Source organism: Leucopleurus acutus (genome assembly GCF_964270905.1).
Source record: "Leucopleurus acutus genome assembly, chromosome: 12".
Classification (NCBI taxonomy): domain Eukaryota; kingdom Metazoa; phylum Chordata; class Mammalia; order Artiodactyla; family Delphinidae; genus Leucopleurus; species Leucopleurus acutus.
The window spans coordinates 1,907,559-1,935,502 of NC_139154.1; the positions used below are offsets into that span (position 1 = coordinate 1,907,559).

Genomic DNA, 27,944 nt, shown 5'->3' on the forward strand with positions numbered 1-27,944 from the left:
ATCTCCATAAGGTTATCAGCTGATTTTTCAGCAGAAACTTTGCAGGCCAGAAGGGAATGGCAAGATATATTTAAAGTGATGAAAGGGAAAAACTTACAACCAAGACTACTCTACCCAGCAAAGACCTCATTCAAAGGAGAAATCAAAAGCTTTACAGACCAGGAAAAGTTAAGAGAATACAGCACCACTAAACCAGCTTTACAACAAATGCTAAAGGAACTTCTCTAGGTGGAAAAGACAAAAGAAGAAGAAGACCTATAAAAACAAACCCCAAACAATTAAGAAAATGTCAATAGGAGCATTCATATCAATAATTACCTTAAATGTAAATGGATTAAATGCTCCAACCAAAAGACACAGACTGGCTGAATGGATACAAGAACAAGACCTGTATATATGCTGTCTACAAGAAACCCACTTCAGACCTAGGGACACATGCAGACTGAAAGTTAGGGGATGGGAAAACGTTACTCCATGCAAACTGAAATCAAAAGAAAGCCAGAATAGCAATATCAGACAAAATAGACTTTAAAATAAAGACTGTTAGAAGAGACAAGGAGGACACTACATAATGATCAAGGGATCAGTCCAAGAAGAAGACATAACAATTCTAAACATGTTACTAAATAGTCAATGGATCACTGAAGAAATCAAAGAGAAAATCCAAAAAATACCTAAAGACAAATGACTATGAAAACACAACAATTGAAAACCTATGGCATGCAGCAAAAGTAGTTCTAAGAGGGAAGTTATAGCAATACAATCCTACCTCAAGAAACAAGGAAAAGGACTTTCATGGTGGCACACTAGTTAAGAATCTGCCTGACAATACAGGGGACATGGGTTTGACACCTGGTCCAGGAAGATCCCACAGGCTGTGGAGCAACTAATCCTGGGCACCACAACTACTGAGCCTGCACTCTAGAGCCCGCAAGCCACAACTACTGAGCCTGTGCACCACAATTACTGAAGCCTGTGTGCCCTAGAGCCCATGCACTACAACTACTGAGCCCACGTGCTGAAACTACTGAAATCCACGTACACTAGGGCCTGCATGCTGCAACTACTGAGCCCAGGTGCTGCAACTACTGAAGCCTGTGCACCTAGAGCCTCTGCTTTGCAACAAGAGAAGCAACTGCAATGAGAAGCCCACACACCACAACGAAGAGTAACTCCCACTTGCCACAACTAGAGAAAGCCCGCATGCAGCAATGAAGACCCAATGCAGCCAAAAGAAACCCAAACAAACAAGAAAATTTTCAAATAAACAACTATCCTTACACCTAAAGCAACTAGAGAAAGAAGAACAAAAAAAATCCAAAGTTAGTAGAAGGAAAGAAGTCATAAAGATCAGACCAGAAATAAATGAAATGGACACAAAGAAAACAATAGCAAAGATCAATGAAACTAAAAGCTGATTCTTTCAGAAGATAAACAAAATTGATAAACCTTTAGCCAGACTCATCAAGAATAAAAGGGAGAGGATGCAAATCAATGAAATTGGAAATGAAAAAGAAGTTACAATGGACACCACAGAAATACAAAGGATCATAAGATATTACTACAAGCAATAATATGCCAATAAAATGGACAACCTAGAAGAAATGGACAAATTCTTAGAAAGATACAACCTTCCAAGGCCGAACCAGGAAGAAATAGAAAATATGAACAGACTAATCACAAGTACTGAAATTGAAACTGTGATTAAAAATCTTCCAAAAGGGACTACCTTGGTGGTCCAGTGGTTAAGAATCTTCCTTCCAATGCAGGAGACGTGGGTTCAATCCCTAGTCGGGGAACTAAGATCCCACATGCCATGGGGCAAATAAGTGCACACGCCACAACTACTGAGCCCGCATGCTTTTCTGCCACAACTAGAAAAGCCCACACACCGCAGCTACTGACCTCATGCACTCTAGAGCCTCCGTACTGCAACTAGAGAAGCCCATGTGCCAGAACTAGAGAAAAGCCCGTGTGCCACAACAAAGACCCAGCACAGACAAAATTTTAAAAAAAACCTTACAACAAACAAAAGCCCAGGGCCAGATGGCTTCACAGGAGAGTTCTATCAAACACTTATAGAAGAGCTAATACCCGTCCTTCTCAAACTCTTCCAAAAAATTACAGAGGGAGGAAGACTCCCAAGCTCATTCTACGAGGCCACCATCACCGTGATACCAAAACCAGAAAAAGCTATCACAAAAAAGAAAATTATAGGCCAATATCACTGATTAACATAGACACAAAAATCCTCAACAAAATACTAATAAACCCAATCCAACAACACATTAAAAGGATCATACACCATGATCAAGTGGAATGTATCCCAGGGATGCAAGGATTCTTCAATATATGCAAATCAATCAATATGATACACCACATCAACAAACTGAAGAATAAAATCCATATGATCATCTCAATAGATGCAGAAAAAGCTTCTGACAAAATTCAACACCATTTTTGATTAAAAAAACTCTCCAGAAAGTGGGCATAGGAGAAACTATCTCAACATGAAAAGGCCACATATGACAAACCCACAGCAAACATCATTCTCAATGGTGAAAAACTGAAAGCCTTTCCTCTAAGATCAGGAACAAGACAAGGATGTCCGCTCTCACTGCTTTTATTCAACGTAGTTTTGGAAGTCCTAGCCACGGCAATCAGAAAAGAAAAGGAAATAAAAGGAATCTAAGTTGGAAAAGAAGAAATAAAACTGTCACTGTTTGCAAATAACATGATACTATACATAGAATATCCTAAAGATGCTACCAGAAATCTACTAGAGTTCAGCAATGAATTTGGTAAAGTTGCAGGATACAAAATTAGTACACAGAAGTCTCTTGAATTCCTATACACTAACAGTGAAAGATCAGAAAGAGAGATTAAGGAAACAATCCCATTTACCATTGCATCAAAAAGAATAAAATACCTAGGAATAAACCTACCTAAAGAGGCAAAAGACCTGTACTCAGAAAACACTGATGAAAGTAATCAAAGATGTCACGAACAGATGGAGAGATGTACCATGTTCTTGGATTGGAAGAATCAATATTGTGAAAATGACTATACTACTCAAAGCATTCTACAGATTCAGTGCAATCCCTATCAAATTACCAATGGCATTTTTCACAGAATTAGAACAAAAAAATTTTACACTTTGTATGGAAAGACAAAGACTCCAAATAGCAAAAGCTATCTTGAGAAAGAAGAATGCAGCTGGAGAAATCAGGCTCCCTGACTTCAGATTATACTACAAAACTAAAGCCATCAAAACAGTATGGTACTGGAACAAACACAGAATTATAGATCAATGGAACAGGATAGAAACTCCAGAGATAAACCTATGGTCACCTAATCTATGACAAAGGAGGCAAGAATATACAAAGGAGAAAAGGCAGGCTCTTCAGTAAGTTGTGCTGGGAAAATAGGACAGCTACATGTAAAAAAACGAAATTAGAACACTCCCTAGCACCACACACAAAAATAAACTCAAAATGGATTAAAGACCTAAATGTATGGCCACATACTATAAAACTCGTAGAGGAAATGTAGGCAGAACACTCTCTGACATAAATCACAGCAAGTTCTTTTTCAATACACCACCTAGAGTAATGGAATTAAAAACAAAAATAAATAAATGGGACTTAATTAAACGTAAAGGCTTTTGCACAGCAAAGGAACCATAAACAAAACAAAAAGACAGCCTTCAGAATGGGAGAATATATTTGCAAATGAAGCAACTGACAAGGGATTAATCTCCAAAATATATAAATAGCACATGCATCTCAATATCAAGAAAACAAACAACCCAATCACAAAATGGGAGGAAGACCTAAATAGATATTTCTCCAAAGAAGACATACAGTGGCCAACAGACACATGAAAAGATGCTCAACATCACTAATTATTAGAGAAATGCAAATCAAAACTGCAATGAGGTATCACCTCACACTGGTCAGAACGGCCATCATCAAAAAATCTAGAAAAAATAAATGCTGGAGAGGGTGTGGAGAAAAGGGAACCCTCCTCACTGTTGGTGGGAATGTAAACTGATACAGCCACTATGAAGAACAGTATGGAGATTCCTTAAAAAACTAAAAATAGAGCTACTATATGATCCAGCAATCCCTCTCCCAGGCATATATCTGCAGAAAGCCATAATTCTAAAGGATACATGCATCCTGTTGTTCATTGCAGCACTATTTACTATAGCCAGGACATGGAAGCAACCTAAATGTTCATCGAGAGAGGAATGGATAAAGATGTAGTACATATATACAATGGAATATTACTCCGCCATAGAAAGGAACAAAATAGTGCCATTTGCAGAGAACTGGATGGACCAGATGATAGACTCTCATACAGAGTGAAGTAAGTCAGAAAGAGAAAAACAAATATTGTATAATATCACTTATATGTGGAACCTAGAAAAATGGTAGAGATGAACTTATTTGCAAAGCAGAAATAGAGTCACAGATGTAGAGAACAAACTTATGGTTACCAAGCAGGGGAGGGGGGTGGATGAATTGGGAGATTAGGGCTGACATATATACAATACTATGTATAAATTAGATAACAAATGAGAACCTAGTATATAGCACAGGGAACTCTACTCAGGGCTCTGTGGTGACCTAAATGGGAAGGAAATCGAAAAAAGAGCGGATATATTTATATGTATAACTGATTCTCTTTGCTGTACAGCAAGAAACTAATACAACAGTGTAAAGAAACTATACTCCAATAAAAATTAATTTTAAAAAATAAAAACTTGAAAAAGTAGCACAAGCCAATATAGATGGTGTTAATCTAAAGCCCAGGGGAATGGGATGATCCCTGCACTTGTTACCAAGGGACTGAAACCACAAGGGTAAGAACCCAGATTCAGACAGGCAGATTTAACAAGATTTTTGGCAGTTGTTACTAGCCAATGAGATCACTCCAAAAGGTATAATCAAGCCAGCCATTGAGGGTTTCAAGCAAACTACTGCCTCCTTGGGAAACAGATATCTGTAACCGTTCAGTTCTTAAGACAGACTTCCAAGCCCCTATCACAGATAGTGAGTTCCCAAAGTAATAGAGTGTCCAGCTGAGGAAGTCTCCCAACCGTCTTCTCAGGTATGATGACAAAGCCAATGAACGGGGGAAATCCACTAGGAAGGCTCTGGAGCATCCAGACAGGCTGACTAAGCAACCCACTGCATGGCCAGAGAAGCGATCTGACAGACTGATAGAATGCATTATTGCCGTCTATCAGGCTGTAGGATGCTGCTTCCTCCTCTGTAACCCATTTCTAAATGTGGTTCAGCCTTGCCCCTCTTCCTTCCTTACCAACTTCCCCTCTCAGTATGAGGCCACCATATTATTTCTAGCATTAGGTAAGTCTTCTATTCCTCTATCAGCTTAACAATCACTCAACTATACTGTAATCATAACAGAAACATACAGAAAATGAAAAGCCCCTAGGGGCCATTTCTCCATTCTCCAGTTTCTCACAATTCTCCAGCTATTTGAAGGGCCTGGCAAAAGACCATACCCAACTATATAAAAGGGCTGCTGTTTAGGGTAAGTGTAACCACAGAGATAAACATAAAACAAAAAAAGATCTTATGTAACATTTATTTTTTATCCCAACTTCATTTTGGCTTTATTCCTCACCTCCCATTCCCATTCTTTTATTAGAAATCCAAACGGGATTTTTTTTAAAACAAATTGTTTAAAATCATGATTACCTAGAGTCATAACAAAATTTTCTTCTCTCCAAAAGGGGGAAAAACACAGCTTTTATTCTTGTGCTGCATTTTCAAATGCATGTAGCATTAATTGCATGTTAATATATTCTTTATAAGCTATTTAAAATAAAACCTTCATCCTTTGAGGTTATTGACATTTTTCTAGTTCACTGACACATCTCCTATAATACATTATTCATTTTCATGAGTGAAGTGGGAACTTTAATAAAAAATAGGATTTTAATCCCTGAGGTTGCCATTGCAACACAAGATTGAAAGAATAGACCTTAAACAATATAAGCATTGATCATGCTATCTGGATCAAAATCACCTCCATAGCATGGAGTCATTCAGAAAGTTGCATTTACTGGTTAAGTTAACCCTGCTCTTCCTAGCCCTCACGCTGTAATAATATTTCCTTTTGTAAAGAAATAACACATAGCAATGAAGTCTGCAGAAACTTCTGAGATCCTCAGAAATCAAGAGAAACCACAAGTTCCATTTCTCTAATCTCCATCCACGTTACTGGAGAAGGGTTTTCAGCACCATTCCAAGACCTGGAAAAGTTGATGAACCAACTTGTTTTTTCTACTTCTCCATAAATTTAGTAAAAAGGGAGAAATCAGTCCTCCTGGCTAGAATATGGGAATGTCCTGCTTATTTCTGCCACCATAACATTAGCAGAGCTGCGTTCAACTCTTTGTGCCCACCCTCCTTGTGGAACCCTTTCTCTACCAGGCGGCTAACAGCGGGGTGTGGATTCCTGCTCCTGTCCCTAGTAGTAGCGGTTCAGGCTCCTGGTGCCAGGAACCTCGGGCTGGCCATTCATCCAAATCTCCCTGATGATGCGTTCCCGCTCCTCTAGCCGCTGGGCACGCTCAAGCTCCTCCGCTGAGGTGAAGACGTTCTTGTTCAAAGTCCTCTCGAAGCGACGATGTCTCCTGACTGAGATGTCGGATGCCGCGTAGGAGCTGCCATCCTCGCTGTCACTGCTGTTGCTGCTGCTTTCTTGGTCCTGCAGGAACTTCTTCTGGGGATGCTGCCGGCAGTCTGTGTGGCAAGAGATCCTCATCACCAGGGCAGCTACGGTGAGGACCAGCCCGATGCACACACCAGAGACAAAGTACAGGGCTGCTCGCTCAGGATTTTCTGGAGGAGGAGGAAGAAGAGAACATTTGAGAGATGACCACGCAGAGAGCAAATATGACTCCAGCACAGGATGCACGCCTCTCACCAGACCTCAAAGCTTTGATGGTTACAAATATTGCCTTTCCATGTGACAAACTGCATAATGTTTTTAAAATATAATTTTCAACAAATGGTGAATGTGGGTAAAGAATGTATGGAATTCTCTTACTATTCCTGTAACTTAACTTCAAAATTATTTCAAAATGAAAAGTTAAAAAGAAAATATTATTTAGCATTTACTAGAAGCAAGTAACTGTGCCATTTGCTTATACCAGAAAAATCTTTGCTTCTGAATTTGCTCCTGCAACCCCTTGAATTACCTTTTAATCATAGTTGTAGGTAACTTCTGAGATGACCCCCCACCTCTTGGTATTCATACTCTTATGCAAGCCCTTCCCTCCAAGGGCTGGACATAGTGGGCTGGACCTAGTGACTTACTTCTAACAAAAGTGATGGATGACTCGACATCAGGTAACCCAAGACTGACTTCTAACTTACTCATGTTCTCTCTCTCTAACTTACTCACTTGCTTGCTCTGATGCAGTCAGTTCCCATGCTATGATCTGTACTACAGAGAGGACTGCATAGGGAGGAACTAAGGGTGGCCTCTAACAGCCTTCAAAGCTTGGAAGTGTATGAATATGTTTTGTGTGTTTTAAATTTTATTTTGCTTAGCTGTATTTTTAAGTATTCTATTCTCATTGACATTACTTTTGTAATAAATAACGTTATTTTACTGGAATTTAAAATTTTGAAGTGAATCGTCTCCTGGTAGAGCATTGAGGTGGCCATAACCCTGGTCATGCAGCAGTCTTGTGGGACACCTTGAACCAGAGAACCCAGCTATGCCAATCCCAGATTCCTGACTTACAGAAACAGAGAGATAATTAATATGTGTTGTTTTGTGGTACAGATGGTCCCTGAGTTGCAATGGCTAGACTTATGATTTTTTAACTTTACAATTTAGTGAAAGCAATATGTACTCAAGTAGAAATTATACTTCTAATTTAAAATTTTGATCTTTCCCTGTGCTATCAATATGCAGTACAATACTCTCTTCTGATGCTGGGCAGCAGCAGTGAGCTGTACTCCCAGTCAGCCACATGATCACTTAAGCCATTCTGAACGTAGACAACCATTCAGTTTTTCACTTTCAGTACAGTAGTCAATAAATTACATGAGATATTAAAGACTTTATTTAAAAATAAGGTTTGTGTTAGATGAGTTTGCCCAACTGCAGATTAATGTAGGTGTTCTGAACACATTTGAGGTAGGTTAGGCCAAGCTATGATGTTCCACAGGTTAGGTGTATTAAATGTATTTTTGTCAATATCAAAAGAAAAATCCCAATCAAACAATGGGTAGAAGACCTAAATGAGACACTTCTCCATAGAAGACCTTCAGATGGCCAAGAGGCACATGAAAAGATGCTCAACATCACTAATTATCAGAGATATAATTACATTGAGATATCACCTCACACCAGTCAGAATGGCCATCATCAAAATGTCTACAAACAATAAATGCTGGAAAGGGTGTGGAGAAAAGGGAACCCTCCTACACTGTTGGTGGGAATGTAAATTGGTACAGCTACTATGGAGAACAGTATGGAAGTTCCTTAAAAAACTAAAAATAGAGCTACCAATGAATCAGCAATCCCACTCCTGGGCATATATCTGGAGAAAACCATGGTTCGAAATGATACATGCACCCCAATGTTCATTGCAGTGCTGCTTATAATAGCCAAGACTTGGAAGCAACCTAAATGTCCATTGACAGATGAATGGATATATATATATATATATACACATACATATATATATACACACACACACATACACACACACACACACAATGGAATATTAATCATTACAAAGAATGAAATAATGCCATTTGCAGCAATATGGATGGACTTGGAGATTATCATACTAAGTAAAGTTAAGTCAGACAGAGAAAAGACAAATATCATGTGATATCGCTTATATGTAGAAGCAAAAAAATACAATACAAATGAGCTTATTTACAAAACAGAAACAGACTCACAGACTTAGAAAAAAACTTATGGTTACTAAAGGGGAAAGGTAGAGGGGAGGGATAAATTGGAAGTGTGGGAATGACATGTACAAATTACTATATTTAAAATAGATAACCAACAAGGACCTCCTGTATAGCACAGGGAACTCTGGTTAATATTCCACAATAACCTAAATGGGAAAAGAATTTGAAAAAGGATAGATATATGTATACATATAACTGAATCACTTTGCTGTACACCTGAATCTGATACAACATTGTAAATCAACTATAGTCCAATACAAAATAAAAATTTTTTTAAATGCATTTTTGACATGATATTTTAAATTTACAATGGGTAAGTTGAGGAAGATCTGTAATTTGCTGTGCAGCAATAGATAACTTATACAATCACAGATTGAAAGCCAGTGTGGGCATTTTTGCAAACACTCATCAGGTTAATTTGTGGGGGAGTAATTTAAGCCCTTTCGTGGTGAGAGAAGAAAATAATCATTCTGCTGATGAGTAATATACTTAGTGGGCCCAGTGATGATCTCTGTATGATGTGTTCAACAGAATGAGAGCCTCTGAATGAAGAGCTCTCACCTTCCACATGTGAGAGCACTGGGACATGCCTGGCCTTGAGTCAAAGGGCGTGGTCAATCTGACCAGACCCAAGATTGACATCAGTAAATTAGATCCATAATCTATATTCACCTGTAAGTATGAATCAAAATGTATATATTGTTTTGTGGGTTTTTAAAGAATATAAGTAGAATCATATATGATTTATATTTGCTTTTTAAATTTAAGAATATTTCTTAGAGAGGTTTCAACATGTCAATAGTATTCTTTCTGACTGCTGCATATTTTTCTGTAGTATAGACATCAAAGTTTAACCTTTTCCTTGTTGATAGCATATAAATTGTTTCCTATTTTTCACTATTACAATCAATGCTAAAGTCAGTATCTTTTTGTCCTTGTATATATATCTTTATGCATTGCAGAATTATTTCTACAGTTTAATTAATCTAGAAACAGAACAGCTGTATCAAAGGGCTTAGACATTTTCAGGTTTTATACATTTCAAATTGTACCCAAAAAAGGTTCTATCAGTCTGAACACAGCATACTGAATACATGTGTTTATGATCCCTCCTTCTCTCTGAAACCTCCACTGAAATGACAGTGATGTGAGTAAAATAGATACAAGGTATAGGTACAAAGAAAAGAATAGAGAAGAAAATAGAAAACACGAATAGTCCAATGTTTACTGCAAGGGAAGAAATGTACGCATATGATTGAATACAAAAAGGGACGATGTGAAATAAAAACTGTTTAAAGAAGAAAAAAGAAAACACGAAGAGTCAACACAAGAGTAGTCAACAAACAATGAAACATAGTAAAAAGGGACTGACATTAACATCATGGTAGTGTAAGACATCCTTACTTTTTGTACAACTAATGAGGTATCTATCCATAAACCACAGTGCCTCCGTGGGAACTGTGTGATCTAATATCATATGCCAAGGGACCAGGGAGAAGTCTTGCTTACCTGTTCATCTGGTAATAGACAGACAAACACTGGTTTGGGCTGCAGAATCAGCAGAGCGAGCAAACCTGCCTCAACAACTCCCAGCCGTGATTGGGGAAAACCTGGAGAGTGCTGACTTGGGCAAATACCCACAGATGAGAGAGAATTTGTAAAATTCCAGCACCCTGGAGGTGATCAGAGCACACCACTGGAGGGTAAAACACACACACACACATACACACACACACACACACACACACACACACACACACACATGAGTTTGAATGCAGCAGAGAGGGAAAGAGGAACTTTTTCAGCTTTGCCCCCTCCACAAGTTGACACAATAACAGACTGAACTATCCCGTGGTGACCTGTCCACAGGTGAAAAGGAGAGTACAGTGTGAGTGCCCGGCTACCCCAGCTACGCTGGACGCTGCAAGAGAAACCCATTTTTCTCCAGCAACACTAGGAGTACTGGAAACAGGACCTCTATGACTGGGGTAAGGGAGAAGATCAGAAAAGGCTAATAAGAACATCAAAAGGCGTTAAAGGGGCATGGTTCCTGCTGTCTGTGCTCAGGGCCTCAGCAGGAAGTCCACTCAAGAGCCCCTGGGAGAACCTCAGCCAAGGATATCCCCACCAGCTGGTGGTTACCCCCAATGCCCCAAGTACTAAACCCACACCTCCCCTCACTCTGAGGTGGCTCCTTGTTTGCACTCAGAGATTGGCAGCAGGAGTGAGCAGGGTGAATGCAGTGCTATTAGAAAAACAGACCAGTATCTGTGGGCAAGAGAGAAAACACAAACTTGAGCTGTAGTGCTACCTTCTGGAAAACAAGAGAGATTTCCAGCAGCCAGCCAGGTGAGTTGTAAGAACCGCAGAAGACATAAAAGCTTAAGAATTCTGCCACAAGAGGGAGCAAGAAGTACAGAGCAGGTGTATAAATACAAGGTCAGAGAGAACCCCAGATAGAACAGGATCAACAAACAGTATACCCTATCTGAAAGCAACTAGTAAAGATGTGAGGAGGTGTCTGAACTACAAGAAAGAGGAAGAATCAAGAAAACACATCATCACCAAAAGATAATAATCCTTCATTAACTGAACTCAAAAGCAAAAAATCTCATAATCTAGCTGATAAAGAATTCAAAATAGCTGTTTTGAGGAAACAGTGAGCTACAAGAAACACAGAAGACAATTCAATAAAATCAGGAAAAAAATACATGTACAAAGTGAGAAATTTAGCAAAAAGTTAAAAACCATAAAAAGGAACCAAACAGAAATTCTGGAGCTGAAGAATTTGATGATTAAAATGAAAAATGAAACAGAGAGAATCTGCAGCAGGGTAGATCAAATGGAAGACAAAATAAGCAACCAGGAAGACAGTAATTTTGAAATAACCCAATCAGAGGTGAACATAGAAAAAAGAATGAAAAAGAGGGAAGAAAGTGTACATGATATATGGGATTCAATCAAACACACAAATATATAGCATAACTGGAGTTCCAGAGGAGAAGAGAGGGGCAGAAAGTTTATTTAAAGAAACGCTGGCTGAGAACTTCACAAACCTAGGGAGAGTCTTAGACATCCAAGTTTATGAAAGTAATAGATCATCCTACGATCTCAATGCAAAAGACCGCCAAGAACATTATAATGAAATTGTCAAAAATCAAGGAAGAAGAGAGAATCCTTAAAAAGCCAGAGGAAGAAAGATAATAAACTTACAAAGGAACCCTCATTAGGCTATCAGAGGATTTATCAGCAGAAACGCTACAGGCCAGGAGAGAGTGGAATGACCTATTCAAATTTTTGAAAGAAAAATTGCCAGCCAAGAATACTTTACCTGGCAAAATTATCCTTCAGATATGAAGGAGAAAATATACTAATTAGTGACATGAAAACACATTAAAGTATACAACACACTGGTAAAGGTAAATATACAATAAATATACAGTTTCAGATTTAGAAAACTCTAATGCTGTACTGTGAAACTGTGTTAACCACTTAACTACAGTATAAAGGTTAAAGGAAAAGGGTACTAAAAATAAGTAAAATGACTATAGTCTGTTAAAAAATACACAATATAAAAACAGGCCAATTGTGACATCAAAAATGTAAAGGCGTTAGTAAAATGGTGGAGGCTTTGTGATCAAAAAGCTTTCATCTTTCACCAATTAGTATGCTGTTAGCTGTGGGCTTGTCATATATTGCCTTTATTATACTGCCATATATTCCTTTTTATACCCAGTTTGAGGGTTTATCATTAAAGAAAGTTGTATTTTGTCAAATGCTTTTTCTGCATCTATTGGGTTATCAAGGAAACAGGAGATGACATCACCATCTTAAAGAGATAGCTGCATTCCCATGTTTATGGCAGCATTATTCACAATAACCAAATTATGGAAACAACCTAAGTATCTATCAACAGATGAATGGATAAAGAAAATGTGACATATATTACAGCATTATTCAGCCATAAAAGAGAAGGAGATTCTGCCATTTATAACATGGATGGACCTCAAGGGCATTATGCTAAAATGAAATAAGTCAGACAAAGGCAAATAATATATGATATCAGTAACACGTGGAATCTAAAAAAGTTGAACTCATAAAAACAGAGTAGAACCCTGGTTACCAGGGGCTGTGGGGTGGAAGAAGTGGGAATATGTTGTTTAAAGGTACACGCTAGCAACTAGTAGATAAATAAGTCCTGGAGACCTAATGCACAGTATAGTCATTATAGACAACAATATTGTATTATAGACTTCAAAGTTGCTAAGACACTATATCTTAATTGTTCTCACCACAAAAAAAGAAGATAGTAATTATATGACGTGAAAGAGGCGTTAGCTAATTCTACAATGGTGATCATACTGCAATACAGAAATGTATCAAAGCAACATGTTCTCACCTTAAATCTATACAATGTTCTATGTCAAATTATATCTCATTTAAAGAAAGAAAGGAAGGGAGGGAGGGAGAGAGAGAGAAGGGAGGGAGGAAGAGAAGGGAAGGGAGAAAGAATGAAAAAGAAAGAAAAAAGAAAGAAAGAGAAAGAAAAAGAAAGGAAGGAAGGAGGGAAGGAAGGAAGAAAGAAGGAAAGAATGAAAGAAAGAGAGGAAGGAAGAAAGAAAGAAAGAAAGGGAGGAAGGAAGAAAGAAAAAGTAAGAAAGAAGGAAGGAAGGAAGGAAAGAAAGAAAAAAGAAAGAAAGAAGGAAGGAAGGAAGGAAGAAAGAAAGAAAGAAAGGAGGGAGGGAGGGAGGGAAGAAAAGAAAGAAAGGGAGAGAGAAGGAAGCTGAAACTGAACTCTGTCCAGCCAACTTCGAGCAAACAGATATTCAGCAAACACTGAGAGGATTGAGTGAGCTCTTTGCCTTGAGGAGCTTAACAGCCCAGCAGGGAAGACGGCCTTATCCGTTGCAGTACCAAAGGGAAGTGCAACTACAGAAACATGAAGAAGGATTTCTGGAAATGCAAAGGTGAGTGGAAAAGCTAAGTTCAAATATGGGAATCTGAAAAGGCTTTCTAGAAAAGATGTACAAATCCATGCTTTTACCAGGGTGGAAAACCATCAGGCAGACCTGTATTTGAAGCCTCATCTCAGACTCTTCTTTTAAACAACGATAACACTACCAACTCTGCTGAATTGTGGTAAAGATATTACAGATGACAAGCATAAAGAGATTATCCCAGATCCTGGCAATAACTGATAACTTACTCTCACTCTATTTATTTTGTTCCCCTCTCTCCCTTCCTTCCTTCCTTCCTTCCTTCCCTCCTTTCTCTCCCTCTCTCCCCCTTCCCTTCCCTCCCTCCCTCTCTCTCATTCCTCTATCCATCTATCTGTTTTCCTCCCACTTTCCTTCTCTCCCTATTCCCTTCCTTTCTTTTCTCATCCCATCCTCCCTTCCCTGTGAATTAATGTCTCTCTTTCACAACCTGCCCTCACCCCACCTATAACATAGGCTAACTTGAAGATGGTTACTGAACTGAATGTTGGAAACCACTATTCTCCCTCTAGCGTAACTAGTCCATCCTGTCCTGTCTTAACTTCCCAGATCAGAAAACATCTTTTTTTGCCTACAATTGTCTCAGACACAGATTCCCAGAGAAACCCAGTAAAAGCAACCAGAGAGGGCAAGGAGTTTTTATTGAGTCTCACTGGATCCTGAGCAGGTGACTCAGGACTGATTTTCACAGCTGATATAATTTATGTTGTTTCTCTTCACCATTCTTTTACAAAAATCAAACTGTAGTTCTATTGTGGTTGCTTTATCTCTCTCTGTTCCAGGTCACTTCCTCTTAGGTAATGATCTACCCTGTCTTGAGGAGATCCAGATAGCTGTTAATTGACCAAGAAGCAGAATAGAGAGGGCTATTGATGGTAGTTTTCCCTCAATAAATAAAAATAAATGTATTGCTATATCTTGCTTCCTGCAGGGTCATTGTTTTCATTGGCAGGAAGAGGGCCTATGGGGAGGTCCTGGGGCTAATTTCATTTGCACCCTTGGAAGTCAGATCATGCCCAACAGACTCAGTAGGAGAGAACAGTAACACCAGTCCAGGCCAGCTCAGCTGAGGTCTGTGCAAACGTAATCTTTTCCCTGCATGGACTTTCTTGTTGGTCCTACAGCTTGCAATCCCTTGAGTGGAAAAGAAAAGATTTTAAAAAATAGGCTTTAAAGAGAACAGTGTGACTTGTGTAGAATGAGGGAGTATTCAGCACAAACTCTTCTCTGAATTCTTACGGCACTGTGAAGATGTCTCTTTATGGGATTCTGCCCCTCCCTATAGAAAAACAAAGACTCCCATTAACAATTCTGCCTTCTCTGAAATGCTGGAGAAAGCTTCCTTCCTTCTCTTTCCAGCTCTGATTTTTTCTTCCCCAGGAAGGAGTATTGGAGAATCACTGTGCCCACTAGGCTGGCTCTGGTGCTCCTTCCTTCTGGTGCTGGTTCTCCTTTGCTTTCACTTCTTTCAGCTTCCCCTCTCTTTTCCTACTCCCCCTCTCTTGCCCCCAGGCAAAAAACACCCCAGAAGAGGCCTTTCATTATTCCACCTCATCCTAATCCACCCTACTCACTTTTCTTTACCTGCAGTGGGAAAGACCTGCAGTTCTATAGCCCAGGACTCAAGGGCAGCTAGGTAGAAGGCCCTGACACATTATCTGATCTGGCTTATTTACTGGGCAAGTTGATACTGTATTCTGATGCTTTTCTGGCTCCTTGAGTATGCAAGGGAGGCATGTAATTAGCTCCTCCAATCTAGGCACACTTTATGTAGTTGTATTATAATCAGTTATGTAACCACTATATTCCCCATACAACAGTGAGAAATTTGAGAAGAGAATCCGTGAGATTCACTTTGGATTGCCACAGCATCCGGCCAGTGCTTTGCTCACGGTGCCCATCTCTTAAGTATTTATTGAATTAAATCATGAATACACAATTTCTAAAAGTTCAATTATTATATGTGGATAAATAGATATATGCCAGTATGGATATATGCATATATATGTGACAAATGATTTATGTATAATAATACAATATTAAAAGAGTAGGGAATAGAAAAAAATCTATCAAATCACCATAATCTTACAACCTGAATATAACTACACACTATGAAGTGCAGTGAAGTGAATTTTCTTCTGTTCTTTCTTTCTCTTATATAAATTTATATTTACTTGGTTATAATCAGTTTATATACAACTTATATTTTTTTCTCTGGATATACTTTTTGTTTATTTTTAAGATGATTTTTTTAGAGCAGTTTTAGGTTCACAGCAAAATTAAGTGGAAGGTACAGAGATTTCCCATATACCTCCCAACCCCACACATGCAATAGCTTCCGCCATTATCAACATCTCCCATTAGAGCGGTACATTTGTTACACTTGGTATAATTTGGTACAATTATTATATTTGACACATGAACCTAATAGACATATAATAACCCAAAGCCCAGAGTTTATATTCGGGTTCACTCTTGGTGGTGTACCTTCTATCAGTTTCAAAAAATGTATAATAACATGTATTCATCATACACAGTATTTTCACTGCCCTAAAAATCCTCTGTGCTCCACCTATTCATTCTTTGCCCCAAGGATACACATTTCATATAATGTAAATGTCTTTCTGTATTGCTCCACAGTCTTCCAGTCAATCCTACTTAACAATGGCTACATAGTATTCTACCCAGTGAATGCACCATAGGCTACAAAAACAGTTTCCTACCTTTGGATACTTAGGTTGTTGCAAATTTCTTTTTTAGTAAAAATGATGGAAGGAACATTTTTGTGCTTAACACTACTTCCTTTTTTGCTTGTTTGTTTCACTTACTGCTTTTATAATGGATTCTCAGAATAGAAATCTTCATGTCAAAAGGGTATATATTTTTATACTCTTGATACAAATTGCTAAATGAATGTTCAAAAATGGTACATTACTTTATCTTGCCAACAGCTGTGTATGAAAGTACCACTTTCACCAAACTCTCCGAAAGGGGATACTCCAACTGTTGGATTATTTTTATAAGTCAATAAATGATTACTTTATTCCACAAAAATTTACTGTGAGTCAACAGTGCCTTTGGCCTAGAGACATAAAGGTTCTCAGCCTTCACCAGATTCCCATATAAATAATAGAATAATAATAATAGAAAACAGAAATTACAATACTTTCTTAAATCTCCAAATTTGTGACTATTAATTGAGTAATGTTGGTCTACTCTCCCTCATTGCTGAGACCAATTCCCTCATGCCAATCTCATAGGAAAAGTGATTCAAATTCTGGTTAAATACTACATGGTCTGCACAGCTATAGTGGCAGTTAAACATCCAAAGAATATTGGTTAAGTAAAAAAATAATCCCCCAAAACTTATTCAATGAAAAAAATTACTGTAAGCAAAGTTAAATGACAAATTGGGAAAAATATTTGAAATATGTAACAGAGACCTAATATATAAAGAGCACCTAGAAAGAGCAAAAAAGAACCAATAAAGTAAATGGACCAAAAGAAGAAGAAAAAAAAAAAATCGGGCTGGCCAAAAAGTTCGTTCGTGTTTTTCCATTGCATTTTACAGAAAAACCTGTACGAACTTTTTTGCCAACCCAATATTAAGAGTTCACTGAAAAGTAATGGCTCTTAAACATATGAAAAGATGCTCGCTGAAAGCAGGGGTTGGCACACCACGGCTCACAAGCCAAATCTGGACAGCTGTCTGTTTTGTTATTGGCACATAGCCATGCCCATTCATTTATGTTTTGTCTATGTCTGCTTGCATGCTACAACACAGAGTTGAGAGTTAGAATAGAAACTGTATGGCCTACAAAGCTGAAAATATTTACTATCTAGCTTTTTAAAGAAAAAGTTTCCTGACCTATGACCTAGAGAAACAAAAATTAAATAACATTTAGATATTATTTTTTATCTACCAGACTGTCAAAAATCCAACAGTTTGAAAATACTATAACAGGGTTTTCTCATACATCTTATAAGCAGTAAATTTGTGAAACTCTTTAAATGCCAATTTGGTAATACTTATCATAAATAATAATTATTGTACACTTGATCCAGCAATTCTACTTTTGAGAATTTATTCTGCAAATGCACTTGAACACCTATGTATGCCACGGTTATTTATTGCAGGCTTGTTGTCCTGTTTGAAAAGATTTGAACCATTCCCACTGGCCATGACTGGTTAAACTATGATTCATCTGTACAATGGAACAGTGTGTAGTTGTCTAAAAGAATGAGGGGGCTTCCCTGGTGGCGCAGTGGTTGAGAGTCCGCCTGCCGATGCAGGGGACGCGGGTTCGTGCCCCGGTCCGGGGGGATCCCACGTGCCGCGGAGCGGCTGGGCCCGTGAGCCATGGCCGCTGGGCCTGCGCGTCCGGAGCCTGTGCTCCGCAGCGGGAGAGGCCACGACAGTGAGAGGCCCGCGTACCGCAAAAAAAAAAGAAACAAGTTGATATCTTGTGTCTGCTCCCCAATGAAAGTTCATTTGTAAGGTATCCTTGTCCAAAAAAAAAAATAAAAAATAAAAAAAAATAAAAGAATGAGGAAGCTCTCTATACACTGATATTAAATACAATATTTTCAAAATACATTTTTCAGTGAAAAAAGTGAAGTACAAAACAGTATATAGGATATGCTACCTGTGTGTAACAGTGGGGAAGGTGAGACTGTATGCTCATATTTTCTTATATCTGCCCAAAGAACTCTGGAAAGATGCAGAGAAGCCTGGTATGGATCAAATTTGGGGACTAGAAGTAGGAGACAGCTCTGGAGTAAGACCTCTTACTACATGTCATTTTGTATTGTTTGATCACTGAGCAATATTCATTCACTAACTTGTTGAGCATCTAATAGGTGCCAGGCACTATTCTAGATGCTGAGGATACGGCAGTAAATAAACGAAACATAAATCTCTGTGCTCTTGGGAGTTTACATTCTAGTAAGCTAGTAAGGAGATGGATGATAAACAAGATAAATAAATTAAATAGGTGGTATGTTAGGTGGTGATAAGGAGAAAACAGAAAAAATAGGAAGGAAGGTATGATATGTTAAATGTGTGCTGGAGGGAAGGAGGTAGACAGAGTGACCAAAAGGAATCTCACTGAGAAGGTGATTTTTAAAGAAAAATCTAAAAAGAATGGAAGAGTGAGGCTGGAGAATGTATTATCAATTCAAAACATTAAATTAAAAAGAGCAATCATTCAGCTTAATCTTTCTAACAACCTTCCTAGAAGTTATTAATGAGGTTATTATTATTAATGAGATTATCCTCATTTTAAATTGTTATATTATGATACCAAGGGGTTGCTTTCAAGTAGTTAGAAGAAGTGTTTACTGCTCCAATCCAAGTGCTGAGATAGAGGAAACCAAACACGTGTAGGGAGAACACATGGATGATTCTTAGGTGGATGGGCACCTAAGCCAGAGTAGGGAATAAGGGGAGAAGATGACTGAGAGAACTTTAAAGACTGGGAAGGAGTTAGCCAGTCCAAGACTGAATGGAAGAGTTCCTGGATAAGGAAATAACTGTGCAAAAGAGATGAGAAAAGGCTAGGCAGGTGGTTTAGAATAGTTGAAGTGAGGCCTTAGTCAGGGAGGACTATGATTAAATAAGAGCATGGAGAAGTCAAGGTTAGACAATAAAAGCCCTGGTAAGCCACATAAAAAACTGCATATTGGAGTACCTCAAACCATCCCTAAGTCCGTTGCCTCTTGCTTGTCTCTATTCTAGCATGTTTCCTGAACCTTGGCACGACCTACATCTTGAAAAGTTAATTCTTTGTCATAGGGGTTGTCCTATGCATTGTAGTATGTTTCTCCACCCACTAGATGATACTAGCAGCAACCCTCACCTGTTGTTATAGCCAAAAATGTGTCCAGACATAGGCAGAAATCCCCCTACTGTGCAAAATCACCCCTGATTATGAACCACTGGTCTGGAAGTTGAAAAGCCTAGAATTCTCATTTTTCCAGCCTCTCTTACAGCTAGAAATGGCCATATGACACAGGTCTAGCCTACGAAACATGAGATGAGGTCGGCTGGAACCTCCTTCCTTTTTCATATGTCTTTCAATCTTGAATCAAAAGGCAAGAGCAACAGCAGCCATTTTGCAGCCATGAGATGAAAAGCATAAAAAAAAGGTCATGAGAATCACAGAGAATCTGGCCCCTACATTTTTGAGCTAATGCTAGCAACCACCTACCTCGAGACTCCTTGTTATGTGGGTAAGATAACTCCTATGTGTTTAGGCCACCAAATTGAAGGTTTCTACTATTTGCAGCTGAAAACAACTCTGTTAAATCATAAAAAAGTGTTTGGGTTTTATCCTTGATACAACGAGGATCCACAAAGAGATTCTAAAAAGTAAAAAGAATTGCATCATCACACCTACATTTTAGAAACATCGTTTCACTACAAAACACGGATTGGAGGTTGGTAGACCATAGAAAATGCCATTATGGCAAAGCAGACAAAAACATGAATGAGCTTAAACCAACTCAGTTACAGGGGGAATAAAGTAGAAGGGAGGCATTTCAGGGACATTGAAAGGTGAAATGGACCAACTGTAAGTGATTGGATATGGGCAGTGAAGAAGATGCATCAAAGGCTAAAAATCATATTTCTAGTATAGGTGATGCCCTAGATGGTACACAAAATAAGGAGTATATTTAATTTGCAAACAATGCTACTGATAAGGGATTAATTTCCAAAGTATACAAACAGCTCATACAGCTTAATATCAAAAAACCAAAAACCCAATCAAAAAACGGGCAGAAGACCTAAATAGACATTTCTCCAAAGAAGACATACAGATGGCCAACAAACACATGAAAAGATACTCCACATCACTAATTATTAGAGAAGTGCAAATCAAAACTCTAATGAGGTATTACCTCACACCAGTCAGAATGGCCATCATTAAAATGTCTATAAATAATAAATGCTAGAGAGAGTGTGGAGAAAAAAGAACCCTCCTACGCTGTTGATGAGAATGTTAGTTGGTACAGCCACTACGGAGAACATTATGGAGGTTCCTTAAAAAACTAAAAATAGTTACCATGTGATCCTGCAATCCCACTCTTGGGCACATATCCGGAGAAAACTCTAATCAAAAAGATATATGCACCCCAATGTTCATAGCAGCACTATTTACAATAGCCAAGACATGGAAGCAACCTAAATGTCCACTGACAGATGAATGGATAAAGATGTGGCACATATATATACATATATAGACATATGTATATATATACACAATGGGATATTACTCAGCCATAAAAAAAGAATGAAATGATGCTATTTGCAGCAACATGGATGGACCTAGAAATCATCATACTAGTGAAGCAAATCAGAAAGAGAAAGACAAATATATGATATCACTTATATGTGGAATCTAAAAAAATGATACAAATGAACTTACTTACAAAACAGAAATAGACTCATAGACATAGAAAACAAACTTATTACCAAAGGGGAAAGGTGGGGAGGGATAAATGAGAAGTCTGGGATTAACATATACACATACTATATATAAAATAGGTAAACAACAAGGTCCTACTGTATAGCACAGGGAACTATACTCAATATCTTGTGATAACCTATAATGGAAAAGAATCTGAAAAAGAACATATATATATATATATTCTTTTTATATATATAAAATATATACATTCTTTTACATGTAAAAGTATATATTTAAATATATATTTTTTACACATTACATATATTATACATATAATATATATATCTGAATCACTTTACTGTACACTTGAAACTAACACAAAATTGTAAATTAACTATAGTTCAATTTTTAAAAAAGAAGCATATTTAAAGGGGACAATATTCCATTGCAGGTCAGGTTCAATTTGAAACACTTATGGCACACGTAAGTGGTAACGTTCAGGTCATTTAGATACTCAGCTAGAGAAGTCAGAAAAGAGTAAGGCAGTGGTAATTTTACATATATATATATATATATATATATATATATATATACATACACATATATATATTTAAATTTTTAAAATTTCAATAAAATAACATTACTTATTACAAAACTAATATCAATGAAGTATAGAACACTTATAAATACATCTAAGCAAAAGAGAATTAAAAATACACAGACACATACTCATACAAGCCCAGCATCCAGATATAGTTTGTAGTAAAATGTGGTTATATATACATATGAATATACACACATAATGGGATTATACTGTATATGCTGTGTGGTAACAGGTTTTGTTTACTTAACAGCACATCATAAACATCTTTCTACTTAAATTAATATTCACCTACTTTTTTTTTTACTATTATAAACAGTTCTGAGATAAACTATCTTCACAGTAAAATTTTGACCCATATCCCTAATTATTTCATTAGGATAAATTCCTAGTTGTGGAATTGCTGGCTAAATGCTATATGTAGTTTTAAGGCTTTTGACATTTGTTCCCAAATCATTTTCTAGAGAGGCTATAGCAATTTATAATCCCATCAGCAATATGTGCAAGTACTCATCTCTCTACACTTTCTCCAAAATTGAAATTATAAATGTAATCGCTCAAATATTTGAGAATTTTATAAAATTAAAATGTTAACCTTGGGGGCTTCCCTGGTGGCGCAGTGGCTGAGAGTCTGCCTGCCGATGCAGGGGACACGGGTTCGTGCTCTGGTCTGGGAAGATCCCACATGCCACGGAGAGGCTAGGCCCGTGAGCCATGGCCGCTGAGGCCGAGCCTGTGCATCCGGAGCCTGTGCTCCTCAACGGGAGAGGCCACAACAGTGAGAGGCCCGCGTACCGCAAAAAAAAAAAAATGTTAACCTCACTGTTGGTTTCATTTTGCATTTGTTTAATTGCTAGACATTGAGCTGCTTATGTTTTACCAGTAATCTGTATTTTTTCTTTGGCAAACTGCTGATTCTTATCCTTTGTCCACTTTTCTTTTGGGACACTTATCTTTGTTGATTTGTAAGAGCTCTTTATATATTAACTTTAACCCTTCTTCATTAATGCTGCCTTTTTTTCTTAGTTTGCATTTGCCAAATACGGGTACATTTTGATAAACAGATATTTTAAATCATACCTTGGTCAAGGTTTAAAACGGGTATTGTGAAGAATGGGAGCAAGATGTATCCAAAAGCAAATAGAAAGAATGACGCAGTATTACAAAGCCTCAGCTAAGGCCAAATTCCATGAATTTCTTAATGGTTTCAATCTGCAAAGTTGTAACAGTGTTTGGTTACTTGAGTGCAGAGGGAGAAAGGGGAGAAAGAAGGGTTTACTTAAGAGTTGGGATTTTGCCTGTTGGTTTAACCAGAAACTAGACAAAGGAATAAAGGAGTTATGTGTATTAGCAAGTGTGCTCCTGAAATGATGGACCACATGGATGAAGCAACTGATAAAGTGGAAGAAAATAGGAGCGGTTAGGGGCTGTTATCTTCACCTTCATATTTTAATTTTTTTTTTTTTTTTTCTGCGGTACGCAGGCCTCTCACTGATGTGGCCTCTCCCGTTGCGGAGCACAGGCTCCAGACGTGCAGGCTCAGCGGCCATGGCTCACGGGCCCAGCCGCTGTGCGGCATGTGGGATCTTCCCGACCGGGGCACGAACCCGTGGTCCCCTGCATTGGCAGGCAGACTCTCAACCACTGAGCCACCAGGGAAGCCCCCCATATTTTAAATTTTTAATTCATTTCCTTTATAGTCAGGCAGTGTTCTGAATCACACTCAGAATGAATTTTTAGCCACCAAGTCTATTTACTTGATCTAATGCATTTTATTTTAGCCACTCCACTTTCCATTTTCTTTCCTTCTCTTTTTATCTCAGCCCATATTTACTTAAAAGAAGCATTATCTTCCTGCATCCTAAGCAATATTTAATTCCAGAATATGGAGTGGGAAGGAAAAAGGTTGAAGGGGAGAGAAAAACAGGGCCATGTACCCTTTCACCTTAACAAGATCATAAGACACATGGTAAACACCAGGGCATTCAATGATCACAACTCAGGGTCATCCTGGTCAAAATGGAAAGCCGCCAGGTACTTCTTGTGCTGAGTAGAGTTCCAAAGTCCAGAAGCCTGTTTGCTCTCACCCAAGATATTTTCTTACAACAGCTTATTTGCAAGTGTCATCTGAGGCCTGGAAACTCCAGACCCTCCCTGCCACACCCCACTTCATTTTGGGGTGTCCTCACTGTAGAACTGAGGAGATCATCAATTTAATTGCTTGTGAAAACATGATACCAGAGTTTCAAACATCTCTTTTCTAACTCCAGTGTCCTTTCTCTCCAGAATAGCCTAGAAGAATGGGCAGAACTGAGATTTCTCTGATGTGTGGGTGCCCAGGTAAGGAGGCCCCAGGCACTGAACTTCCTTTGGGAGGTGAGGAGCTGACTGATGACCTGAGCCTTTGCTGATCTGAAAAGAGAGAACCCTGGACTTGAGGCATGTGAAGACTACATGCTGCATCTTGCCAACCACAAAGGAGCCAGCCAGGCTCCTGAGAAGTCCTCCTTTCTAAAATCAGGTTGCACGTCATCCAAGATGCTCTCTCAACAAAAAGCCATGAACTGCCTTTATCCTCAGCCCTAGCTCAGATTTGCCATTGTAAATAGAAGTGTCAGGTTTTGCACCTGAACTCTGAGGTCACCACATATCAAGCCTGACCAGAGAACTAGAAAGTAAAACCAGTCTCCCAGGGGAAACCTAGCAGAACCTCAGTCCCTTCCTTTTATACAACAAACATAGACATAAGGCCAAATAAAATAAAGAAAAGCAAACTAACAAAACCTTAAAAACTCACTCAAGCAGAAGAAAATCAATTTGGTCATTCAAACTATTCAGCATTTTCATGTATTTTTTAAAATTTCAGCTTTATTGGGTATATTTAAATGACTCCTTTTATGTGAACAGCACCTGTTCTCAAGAAATGATCTTGAGGAGAAAGTCAGCCATCTTTCTAAAAGAAACAACTGTGAACCAAGGAGGGAGCAAATATCAGACTCTCCCAGACTCACATACTTTCTGTCTCCATGTCTCCCAGAAGGTTATCAAACTTCTCACACAACCCCCCAAACACAGACTACACATAAACACACACACGCACACACACACACACACACACACACACAACCTGGGAGGGGTTGAGAACCACTGCATAGAAATAATCAGGCTGAGGATACTCCATTCTGGCCTTACATATCAGAGTTAAATGCTTAATGACAGAAGCCAACAGTAGCCCCAGGCTATTTCATTCACCCGAGCCCAAAAGGAAACCAAATATTTTTCAGCAAGATAAAGCTCTTAGAACCCCCCATTTGCCAAATTAGAGAAAGCTTAAGTTTCAAACCAGAAAACGTTTCATCTCAAAACTCAGTACCACAGAGCCCCTCTGTTATGAGAGGCATTTCTCTCCTGAGTATAAGACCAGAGATGGCCACCCAGGAGATGGCTCTACCCAGCCCCAGGCCTCAGACCTGGCCCAGCTGAGACTGAACAACTACCTGAGACAAAGGAATAGGCCTCTAGGATATTGCTGAGCAAAGCCATGTCCACGAACTTGGGGATCACCAGCTCCGTGTTGTGGTAGAAGGACAGCCTCGATGTGACATCCAGAAAAGGCCTCCTGGAGATGCTTCAGCTGGATCAAGGTGGCCACCCTCCCTCTCTTCTCTTCTGTTTGGGAACACAAAGTGAGTGATGAGAACACATTCTGATTTCCTGAGGCTGTGCTCCAGGTAGCCTGGGCTCAAGAACAAAATCCAGTCCAACCTTCCCAGCCAGGGGGCTGCAAAGATCTGAGATCTTGTACTCTTTGCTCTAACAGCTTCTTGGCTTTCAAAGAAGCAGCAACTCCTTAAATCTGATTTTCCTGGCCTTTCTCCGTTCTCTTCCCCATCTCCTCCCAATTTCCCATTTAAACATTTCTCCCTCACCTTTCCTTGATCCTTTTTATTGCATTCTTCCCGGTTTGCCTATGAGGTTCAGTCCATCATCACTTTAATCACTGCATTTTTACCCCAAACCACAGCCTGCTTTTCACCTGGCTCTGCTTTCCCCTGTACTGATGGCACTTGTGTACTTTGATCAGCTTGCTTCATCCCACGTATCACCAAATGTGCATTCTTGGCAATGGGTCAGAGCTGACTATTTCAGAACTCCCAAAGTGGTTCCTGTTCTAAAATGCCCCCAAGAACTTGGGAGCTCGAGGCTGCTACCTGCCCCTAGCTCCATGACTCCACCTGTGACTGTGATGGGCCAACCAAACACACATGCACTGCCACAAACGGCCCATCAAAGGAACTGATCATCAGGGTTCAGAACAGGAACTTGGGATCTCAGTATTCAGTGGCTCAGCCTCTGGCTGGGGGAGCACATTCTTTCCCCAGCTGCTGCTGGTGTTTAGAACCAGCATTATCATTACTCATTCAGTGAAGCCCTAGCAGAGAGCTGAGGATTTCAACTGGCAGAGATCTTAATGACTCCTATTCAGTGCCACTCTATCTGAAGACAGGGAACTGAGTCACAGGGTATGGAAGGATGTCAGGTTAGGGAAAGCTAGGGAAGCAGAAGGTTCCAGTCCTTTCAGAAGAAACAGGTTCTCAGGTGGGTCACAGACATTGGTAACATGGATCACATTCAGAGGGCCTGGAGAGCTGCAATTCCATAGGTGGATGGAATGGGTCACAACAGATAAGACAACTCTCACTTTGGTGAATTCCAGTGGGCTCAGGGAAGACCAAAGAAAGAAAAGACAGACCAACCCATAGGTAGGACAGAAACAAACACAAGGTCCTTGGAGCAGCCAGAGGCCCAGATAGTGGCAGATGAGGAGTGGGCTAGCTATTGCTGAGGGACCCCTGTACCTCTGAGTCTTCAACAGCCATTTGAGTTCCTAAAAGGTGACAACTGATGATACAGGTGAAGACTTGGAACCACCACCCTGAGTTCAGAAACTGCTCTGCAGGTCTGAGGACTTCAGGACCTAGGAAGAGAGTGAAGCCACTGGAATATTTCTGAGTATATAGTAGGACAAAGCTGTTTCAGGTCCATTCCCTCCTTTCTATCCCCACTAATCCTACTATAGTGCAAGTCTCATCATTTTATTTCTGTGAGTTTTCCAACAGTCTCCTATCTGATGCTTCTGCAAATACCTCTTCCTATTCAATCTAGCACCCACTTTTACCATCAGGGTTATCTTTTATAAAGTACAAATCTGATCACTTCACTCCATAGTCCAACCCTTCATTAATGTTAAGAAGTTTAATCCCCATTAAACTTCTTAACACAAAACACATCCACTTTCACAATATCTGACCTCTATTTTGGCTCTTAATTCATCTCATACCCAAGTCTACACTCTTACACATATACACAGAGATACAAGTATGCCTAATGCTTCAACAATACCAGATTACTTTCAGTTCCCCAAATACACTAAACGCTTTTATCTTTTCATGCTTTTGGTTGTGCCCTTCCTTTTGCCTAAATGTCCCTCCTCCCTGGCTAACGTTTCCTGTAAGAGGTTCTACTGTAGTCTCAAAATCCCAAAGACTTCCTTTTTTTCAGAAATAGAAAAATCCATACTAAAATTCATATGGAATATCAAGCAATCCAAATTACTAAAACAATCCTAATAAAAAAAAACAAAGCTGGAAGTCTCACACTTCCTCATTTCAAAACGTATTACAGAGCTACAGGAATCAAAACAGTGTTGTACTTGCATAAAGACAGGCATATGGATAAATGGAATAAAACAGAGAGCCCAGAAATAAAACCTTACATATATGGTTAAATTATTTTCAACAAGAGACCATTCAATTTGGAGAGAATAGTCTTGTTGAGAAAACTGGATATCCACATGCAAGAGAATGAAGTTCAACCCTTATCTTACACCATATTAAAAAAAAATTAAAAATGGATAAAAGACCTAAGTGGAAGAGCTAAAACTATAAAGCTCTTAGAAGAA

General features: G+C 38.9%; 1 protein-coding gene across 3 annotated transcripts; it reads right to left on the reverse strand.

Annotated features, from left to right (window-relative positions):
• Positions 1-986: 986 nt before the first annotated feature.
• Positions 987-26,950, reverse strand: EVA1A (eva-1 homolog A, regulator of programmed cell death). Of its 3 annotated transcripts, none has more exons than XM_082852131.1 (3): positions 26,842-26,950; positions 25,480-25,651; positions 987-6,878 (listed from the first exon to the last, which is right to left on the reverse strand). In XM_082852131.1, the coding sequence occupies exons 2-3, from the start codon at positions 25,523-25,525 to the stop codon at positions 6,505-6,507; spliced, it is 420 nt and encodes a 139-aa protein (XP_082708257.1). In that variant the 5' UTR covers positions 25,526-25,651; positions 26,842-26,950; the 3' UTR covers positions 987-6,504. The 3 variants fall into 3 exon arrangements, with proteins under 3 accessions (XP_082708257.1, XP_082708258.1, XP_082708256.1); XM_082852132.1 differs by lacking the exon at positions 26,842-26,950 and adding an exon at positions 26,019-26,064; XM_082852130.1 differs by lacking the exon at positions 26,842-26,950 and adding an exon at positions 25,912-26,041.
• Between the last annotated feature and the right edge of the window lie 994 nt (positions 26,951-27,944).

Excerpts from the sequence above, each read along its gene's own strand:
- EVA1A (XM_082852131.1), bottom strand. The coding sequence starts at position 25,525 with ATGGCTTTGCTCAGCAATATCCTAGAGGCCTATTCCTTTGTCTCAG. Across the intron at positions 6,879-25,479 it reads GGCCTATTCCTTTGTCTCAG|AAAATCCTGAGCGAGCAGCC; the intron begins GTAGTTGTTCAG and ends CTCCTCCTCCAG.